Here is a 9,255-nt window from a genome sequence, read left to right on the forward strand (position 1 = left end):
TCTCACAGATGTATCTCAGATTAAAATACACTTTACGGTTGCAAACCAGTGTGCTTTATAATCATGTGACGTGTGTCTGTGTGCTGTCTTCAAGCGTCTAACTGTAATAACCTGTGTACCTGTAATAACTCTCTGTTTCTAGCTTTTGGTTTCTCCAGCACTTTGGAGATCAATGTCAGACTGACATTATTTATTTAAAGCACATTTAGCAAAGATATGTTTCTGTTGCTTGACTCAATATAAATGACATGAAACTCTTTTGGCAGCTGATTCAGATGTATTTTATTCAACACAAAACAATCATTTTCAGTAAGGAAACGATCCTTAAGTGTGAGAAATGTGTCTCCTTTAAAAAGTTAAAAAGTTGGAGTATGCAAAATAAATAGAAAACATACTTAATTTGTCTATGCTGCTCCAGGAATCATTTTGCTTAAAAAAAACCCAATGTATTTTATAAAATGCAATGAAAGGAGGGGTCTTTGAAAAAATAAAACAATAAATTAGAAGGTGGTGGTCGTCGCTCGTGACCCTCAGAACTTGCAGCAGAAACCGCAGCCTTTGTTCTTGCAGCAGTTGCAGCAGTAGCGACACAAGGAGAGGTGACTCTGGCGCTTTTCCCTGACATGTTTTGGCATCTGTGTGAAAGACAAGAGACATGAGCAAAGTGTCACCAACAGCACTTCCTTCTCTATCTGTGTTTGAGAGAGGACAAGGCTGCTCCGTGGGGAATACAGCATCCACTTAAACTTTAATTTGCTCGTGGTAATTGGCTTAATTCATTCAGTCAATTGAACATACCATCCACGATTCCATTGACACCTCTTGATGTGCCTCAACTGGAGTGTCGTTGCCCCCTGCCTCCTCCAGCTCTCCGACCTGTTAATGAATTATGCACATTTAAGAGTCACGTCTATCCTTCCTGACAAAACATTTGGAGCTGACGAGCAGGAGAGAGGTGAGTTTGAGTTGAATTCTTACCCCAGTGAACGGGACGGCGGAGCTCTGCACAATGCAAACAAAGGCGAGCACGAGTGTCACTGCAACTGCAATGCTGAATGCCTTCATTTTGGGTGAGGTTATAAATCCTTTGAAGATTAGAGCTGATGGGTCTTCTTTCGCATGGGTGTCAGGCCAGCGCAGAGCACCACTGCGTCCTGAATTATTGCTTTGCTTCAGAGACGGATGCCGATTCTCAGCTGGCTTTCTTCAGATCTTTGGCCGATCCTTTCAGCTCTCCTCGCATCTGCGAGTTGAATATGCAGAGAGCGTAGGTATTTATGCACTCGTGGGCCCGGTGTTGCCTCATCTCAGCTGGAAGCCCTGCCCATTCCTGGCAGCTGTTACCCAACTCCACTGGGGAAGTTTTGACCTCCTCATTCCTCTTCATCCTTCTGCACTTCTGCAATACTAGTGGGGGTTTCTCCAAGCTATCTCTTGTTTTCATGTCTGTCTTGTCTCTGTCTGAGACAGCATGTAATTCCACACTTGAACAATATTTATTTTTACAATGATACACATATATGTGCAATATGTATTCAGTAACAGAGGCTATTGATAGAACAGATCTTACAGAAGCAGTGGAGTTTTCCCAGCAAAAGGCTGACACTGCACAGGTCATTCTATTGCATGGATGACTGAGCCGCGTTCATTTCGACCCGGGATATCCTTCATGACAGTGAACCGGCCGCTTTGGAATATCCAGAGCTCAGTCTAAAGGATGTAATTACAACCTCTCAAATGGACTAATTAGCCCTGATTTTCAACATGTTCAGTTTTTGCATAATGTGTGGGAACCTGTAGTTGAACCAAATTAAATCCTTTCGAGAGCAGCGACTGGTAGTCAGGATTAAAAAGCTCCGTTTGGGAGTCAAGGTGTTTTAATATGTATTAGTTAAAGATGAGGAAAGTAATACAATTAGGCATATTCTGTTCAAGCAGCAGAAAAATTGGAATGTTTGAGCTGTTTTACTGTAAATCACATCAGTGGGTTTTTTTTTTAACTGAGACCAGATTTCAAAGCTAAAGGCTGTAGACATAAAAGATGAGTCCTTATAAAATCTTCACAGAATCAAAATTTTGCCATTGGCAATATGAACATCTATACCACATTTGAAATAAGTCGATTTTTTTTCTGAGTAATTTTTTTATTAATATCCCGCAATGTTAATCAAAAACGTTAGTTAGTCCATAAATCCCAAAGAAATGCCAGGACATACCAACCAAAACTTTGTTGTGATTTTGAGGTAAAATATCCATGTGAGAAAAAGGTGTGTGTATTACAGTTTATTGTATAGTTAAAAATGGATACAGAGCTAATTAAAAAACGTCGTAAGAGGTGTTTTCAGATTGGCTATTCAAAAGTTATTTACATTTTCAGAAATTGTTTTTTTTGCGGAAGAAGCAGTAAAGAACATAGCAGAACTCATGGTACACGTTCCTGCTTCCTTGAAGACAAAGGAAGCAGGGACAGATTAAAATATTCCCTTATCAGGGAAAATATTGATAAAATAATCATCAGTTGCAGCCCTGCAGTGAGAGCTCAGGCCTGTTTAATAACCATGAAATCGTGATAATAACAGCCACTGTTCTGAATTCATCGCAATTATTTTGACTCATATTCGCCAGGCAGTGACAAACAACTAGAGATTAATTAACCTTTCAGTGAAAGAAATCTCCTCCCCAACAACATCAGGTTGTGAATTAATGCAGAGTCAATGCAGCTAAAAATGATAACGGTAAAACACAAAGGTGCAAACTGATAAACGGTGGGCCGTGCTTGCTGATAATAATCAGAGACCATTTGAATTCTCATTATACCTTCAAAGCCTTTTTCCAAACCGCCTCTGCCGACTCAATTAAGGAACAACATGTTGCAGGATTTCTGCGTCAGCCTGTCTCGTTCGCTGATAACCCCGCTGGCCCACGTGCTTGCTTTGGGTGACCACATCGTCAGTGTCAACAAATACAGTCAGGGATGGCTCCATGTCTGTTGGAATCTGCCCATCATTTTGTAGCATTCAGTCACTCAGGGAGAATCAACAATGCTGTCACCGCTGTCAGAGATTTATATTGTTTCTGTGCAACAGAGAGGGTTCTGATTCGCTGTTTACACTGGCGCATGATGTCCACTTATGTGAAACATTTGGGTGGCATGATTCATAGAGCGTGACTCAGCTCATGTGATGTGATTGTGACCATTTTTAACTGCAGCAAGGCAAAAAATACATATATGTATATTAAGGGTGTCTTGAGTGTGGTAAACTAGAAAAAGCAAGAAAGAAACGGATATACTGTTGACTTCCACAGGAAAGTCCAGCTTCTCTGATGAGGCTATCATCAGCGACCTGCTGTCCAAACAAAACCAGGCACCAGAATGGCGGACAGATTCACCTCAGCAGGCGCCACTCCGCCTTTTCTCTCCTGTTCGAGGGCATTGCCCCCGTCTGTCCCTGTTTCATCTATGTCCTCTACTCATGTCCCTGTCCGCCGCCCCTCCTCTACGTACCAGCCACTGTTACATGCGTTTATCTTTCCTTAAAAACAGCACATAAACACATCACTAACACCTGAATCCCAGAACAAACAGAACACATTGTTTTCCCCACATGAAATAGTGATTTATTTTTATTTTTTTCCCCCCCAGCAAACCTTAAAGAAGTAATGACTCATTCTAAATCCAGGGGGCAGCATAGAGTTCACGAGTTTGCTAATTGTTGCTGGGATTTCCCCACATGTAGTTGAACGTGAGAAATGTTGCAGTGTCTTGACAGGAATTCCCAAAATACAACAGAGTCTGAATGGCTTTGAACAAGAATGGGAAGTGAATCCTTCAGAACGTATAGCTGCATAAAAATATCGACATAGGAAGTAAAAGGATATCATAAAGTCAGATACATGTCAAATACGCATTCAAATCAAAAGCAGGCTTAAAGATTATGAGCTGAGTGTGATTTTATAAAACTTTAAGTTAGTTCTCGCTTTCTTTTACATTTCTACATATGATTATAAAGTTTAAATCCATCAATGGTTTGATGACTAATAAAAAAGGTATTTATATCTCTCTCTTTTTCTTCCTTCCTTCCTTTTTTTCAAGCTTGAAAGTACATCATAATTGCAGACTGCTGCCAATAAAACCCTGAATGACGTTTTCAAGATCTTTCAGCCTCATGAACAACCACAGCATGACATTATGTTAGAGTGGCGAGACCGCTGCTATACTACTCAGCTTCTTGATGTATGATTTAACACTAGAATCCCTGTCTAATGCACCCTTTTAGCGTGTTAAAATGTATAATGCTTTACTTATATATTTTTTATTATTCCGGTCAGCTATCATTTTATTCAAACTAGACAGATGAATGTTATAATTTACTCCTTATGGAGCAGTTAAGGCATTTTGATTATACTGGTTCATGCAGAGGGTGCTACTTAAGAGTTTTAAGCCCCAAGGTAAATTGTAAAAATAAAAATAAAAAACATTAGAAAAGCTGGGGGGGGGGGGGGGTTTATCAGTAAGTATTCTAAAATTACAAGCAACTTTCAAGCACTTTACATTAAGTATTTAAATAAAAAAAAGCTTGTCTGGTGTGTTTGTAAGGGATTTGTCTTCATTTTCTCCAATTTTCCTTGTATCTTAGACATCATATTCATTTCCATATGTGAAATTGAGAAACATGAGAAAGCTGAAGTAGCCAAAAGGGTGACAAGGTCACGCCAGGAACTCTAAACTCCGGCATTACAACATGAACAGAAACAGTAGTTTGGAGAACGTGTAAACCAGAACGTAACCCAGGGATTCAAAATCAGTTTATGTTTTACTCATGAATGGTTTGACAGCACAACAGTAACGAAGCTGCTGTAATATGATTCAAAAGTCACAGTTGGTCTCAGTGCTCAAACTATATATCTGTCTAGATTTCCAACAGCAGCCAGTTCAAGTTAATGCTACACATCAGGTGTGGAAGAAAAGTAAAAATATAGAGATGCAGTCAAATGGCTTCAGCAGACAAGTGGAGTCGCTGCTGCAGCTAATTATCAAGAATAACATGAAACAGAAATACTCATACACAGTGGTTAATAGATTGATTTATGGATTGCAAAAAAAAAAAGAAAAGAGAAAGGAGAAAAAAACATGATAAAACAAAAATTAACAAATAAAACCTCAAACTTTTTATTACCTGGGGAACTAAAAACATCATCGGTTGCCTTTACGGTTTGTCTGACCTTTTTCCTATAATATTCGTTCAACTATATTTTCTGCATAGAATATATTTGGATAAGGAAGATGACTCACTTCATCTGATTCTGTGTTTCCAGTAAGGGGCTACCATTCTTACACCATATTCCTGTCAGATAAGTTTTTTTTTTTTTTTTGTCAAGAAAACAATTGCAGATCCAGATAGCACATCATCTATATATAGTAGTTCAGCTACCATTTTGTAGCAGTGTTCTCTTTTTCTTTACTTGCTGCAGAGGCCTTTATGTTGATCATTATAGACACTAAATTTAAATATTCTGGTTTGTTCAAAATCAGAATTTAAGCTGAGATTTCTGCAGCCGCTGTGGAGATCACGAATTCCGATACACTTTGGCTCCGTGACATTTTCAATTTTTATCCCTTTGATATCAGATCAAAAGGGTGAGATACAAATCGTATGTTCTTAAGCTTCAAATTGGAGTCAAACATGTCTTTTAACATGTGCTAACAGTTTACTCTGCCATTTTGATCAGGGCTCAAGATCAAACACAAGTCTCTGGTGGATCAGTAAAAAAAAAAGCTCTCGATTCTATCCGCAAGTTCTAACACAGCTGAAAAAAAAAATAGCTTTGGAGAAAAGTTAGAACAACTCTTACTGTTCTGTTTGATCTCCAAATATCTTAACGGCTAGTGAAAATAGATGAAAAACAATAAACAAATGATGGTAAAACTAAGCTGGCACCAAGTTCCAGAAGCTTCCATAACTATCCTTAGTAGCAACAGTTTGAAGTCGTCTGGATGACCTTGATTCTTTTTTTAAAGTCGTTTCTCTCATATTTGATGGTGTGCTGGGATCATTGGACTATTGACCCAATTTATCCCAGGCTTCAGCTGTCAGACAGATGGCCTCACTGTCTCTAGACTCCAGAATAATTCGGGATACAGATGAGTCCAAGGTCAGTTCAATGACGACAAGGTACATCATGTCCTGTGGCTGCAAAGAAAGAAAGCTCAACTTATTGCTTTAAACTGTTAAGTAGGACACGTTTGTGTGGATTTGCCATCTTTGGTTCCTTCCTAAGTCTCGGGTCTTATATACTCAGTGGCCCTTTTATTAGGTATTGAGGCAGTTCCATCAGAATTGCCTCACTTCTTAGCGGCATAGATTTATTAAGGTGAAAAGAGATTCTTCTGAGGTTTTTGGTCCAGGCTGGCATGATGCCTTTGCACAGTCACCTGCACATCCAGGATGAGAAAATCTTTCATTCATCATAACCCTTAGCTATTCTAATGCAGTGTTGCTCAACCGTGGTTCTCAAGCCACATCTTTTAGTTGACTGCCTGCTTTAACAAGCTTTTGCTGCTGAACTGCAGTCATCTGAATCAGGTGTGTTAAAGTCAGGAAAAATCGAAACCATGCAGAGTGAATCCGAAATTTGTCCAGATTTCAGTTTAACATTAGCTTACAATGCAACTATTCATAAAGTGGAGCAGACATCTTAATAGAAATTCAACAAACTCTATGCAGAATAAGTATGATGGGCCTGATGATTCACTTTTTATAGGTACCAGCCTATTATGGTGTTAAAGGGAATTAAATGACAGAAAGGGCTGCAAAGAGGCCACTGGAAACACACATTAGCAGATTTAGTTATCAGCTTCAGTAAAAAGAAATAGAAATTTTAATAAAACATAACATGAATGAATGAGAAATAGCAAAAGTAATAGGAAAAAGAAAGGAGAGCAGGTTGTTCCCCCCCAAAAAAATAAATGGAGAAATGAGAAGCGCAGGGAGGAGGAGAAAAGAGACAATTATTTCTGGTCTCAGATTTAGGCATACTGGGCTAAGTAGCACTCATTTTAATTTGGTGAGACATTGCAATGGTAAGTGTGAATACTGTGGAGCTGGTGAGACAATAGAGCATGTTAAGCTACACTGACAAAATTAGTGACCCAGAGTCTAAGTTTCATGTTCTTTGCTGACAAAAGTGGCACCCAGTGCGTCTTTCTGCTGCTGTAGTGCAGATGTTTCAAGGGTCAATCGGTTGTGTCCAGGGATGTCCTGCATACCCCGATTGTAACAAGTGGTTATTCAAGCTTTTTTTTTTTCCATTCCATCAATTCAAACCGGTCTGCCCACATTCTTCCAAACAACTGGGTATTTTCTCTTTTTTTGGAGACGGCTGACTTGGAAAATCCCAATGGATGAGCTTTTTCTTAAATACTCATAGCAGACCCTCCGGCACCAAAAGTCAAAGTCAGTTAAATCTGCTTTCTTCTCCATTCACAGTTTAAACTTAAGCAAGCCTTTTTCACTTATATGGATGCCTGAACGCATCGGGCTGCTGCGCTGTGATTGTGAAAGTCAAGCTAGGAACAGGATTACTTTTGCAGCACTTTTTGAAGCCCGTATTTGTTTCACACTCATCACTATAGTAAATAAACTAATAAATGAACTTATTGGTAATACCTAATACAGTGGCAACTAAGTTTGTCATTTCCACTTTGTTCTTACATGATGTTTGGACGTCGCTTTGGAAATCCTCTGGATCTGTTTTAACACCTTCTTTAAGTTTCTTGTTTTAGAGCAACGTTCTCTCACAGCAAGACACTTTTACATCTGCTGCCTTTTTTGTGAGGCTGCTGCGATTATCTTTAACGTTTAGCTTCAAGGCTTCAAATCAGTAAACTTAAAACAAACAAACAAAAAAATCATGTTAACGTAGAGATGATTTGAAATTCTTCTGATCAAAAGAATCGGTCTAATAAAAGGCCAGATTCTTTATTCTGAAGCATTCACATGGCTTGTGCATGTCGGCGCATATTTTGTAAAATGCACATTGACATTTATTTAAAACCCTCAAAAAACTGAGGAGTTTTCACTTCCCACTTGTTTTGCTGCTTATGCCAATGATATAAATTCAAGGTGAGGTAAAGAAAATAAATGTATACAAGACTCGATTGAAAAGGATTTGTAGCCTTTTCCAGAAAAATTACTTTTGAGAGAAAGAAATGTGAACCGACCTGAGGCAGCAGTCAGTTCGCCCCTCTCGACAGCACGCTCCTGTTGCTAAGGAAGCACAAAGGTAAGAAAAAAGCCCGCAGGGCATAAAATTGTGCCTTTTACAGTAGAATATTTTGGCCAGTGTGACTTCAATAGAAATCAGTCAACCATGCACTTGGAAAGATATGTTTTTACACAAACACAGATAGACCTTCACAGAGCATTCGCTGCAACAGTTTTGGTTCCTTCTCCAGGCAAATCATCACCGCTGACCTCCGCATTAAATCCAATTAAAATTAATTTCAGCAATAACAATTCATAGCTCAAAGCTTTCCTCTTTCAATTAATATGTCAATTAATTGTAAGTGCATTATCAGAACCCAGGGGTGAAGGTCACATTCCCTAGTACTTGCCTCATATTATATTTGGGAAATAACGCTGTTCGCATGGCGTTTAATTTAACATTCCCAACCAAGTTTATTCAAAGTCATCTTTTTTTTTTTTTTAGCTTGCGGTGAAAGATGAGAGTGAGCGAGACGGAGTGCATGTATGTCCCAATCAGGGAAGTACGTAGGATCAGAGATCATCCACTTCAAACAGACCCGGCGACACACAGACGCCGGCCTGGTTGGCTGTGTATGTTTAAAGGTAGTGGAAAAAAAAAGACGAAGTGAAGAGCAGGGAAAAAGATGTACATTCAACAGTGGTTAACCCTAAAAAAAATAGTTTATAAAAAGGTCAAGCCACTGCTGCTCTCAATGAGAAACACAAATATTTTCATATCTCAGTAGAATGGAGAAATGAAATCTGACTTCAGTCAATCTGTCATTGACTGATCTCTAAATTATGTGACGGTTTATTTCCCGTTGAACAGTTTAACAAGAGGAGGCCACCTTCTTTTAGAAACGTTGTTCAAAAATATCACATTTGCTAACTCTGGATTTGATTTACAAACCTCGAATAAGTCACACATCTAACCAGTGATTAGTTCATTTAAACTACTTTATGTCCTCGAACGAGACAAACTATACTAAAAATTCTTAGCAACGGTTCA

General features: G+C 38.9%; 1 protein-coding gene across 1 annotated transcript; it reads right to left on the reverse strand.

The window, feature by feature from the left end:
• Positions 1 to 257: 257 nt before the first annotated feature.
• Positions 258 to 1,477, reverse strand: hamp (hepcidin antimicrobial peptide). Its single transcript, XM_008431066.3, has 3 exons — positions 979 to 1,477; positions 799 to 876; positions 258 to 635 (listed from the first exon to the last, which is right to left on the reverse strand). The coding sequence occupies exons 1-3, from the start codon at positions 1,063 to 1,065 to the stop codon at positions 531 to 533; spliced, it is 270 nt and encodes an 89-aa protein (XP_008429288.1). The 5' UTR covers positions 1,066 to 1,477; the 3' UTR covers positions 258 to 530.
• Between the last annotated feature and the right edge of the window lie 7,778 nt (positions 1,478 to 9,255).

This window comes from Poecilia reticulata, chromosome 16, assembly GCF_904066995.2.
Source record: "Poecilia reticulata chromosome 16, P_reticulata-male-v2, whole genome shotgun sequence".
NCBI classification, from domain to species: domain Eukaryota; kingdom Metazoa; phylum Chordata; class Actinopteri; order Cyprinodontiformes; family Poeciliidae; genus Poecilia; species Poecilia reticulata.

Bases quoted from the DNA above. Each gene is read 5' to 3' on its own strand.
- hamp (XM_008431066.3), bottom strand. From the start codon at position 1,065: ATGAAGGCATTCAGCATTGCAGTTGCAGTGACACTCGTGCTCGCCTTT. The intron at 877-978 runs GTAAGAATTCAA...ATTCATTAACAG, and splicing joins CCGCCGTCCCGTTCACTGGG to GTCGGAGAGCTGGAGGAGGC. The intron at 636-798 runs GTATGTTCAATT...TCTTTCACACAG, and splicing joins TGTCAATGGAATCGTGGATG to ATGCCAAAACATGTCAGGGA.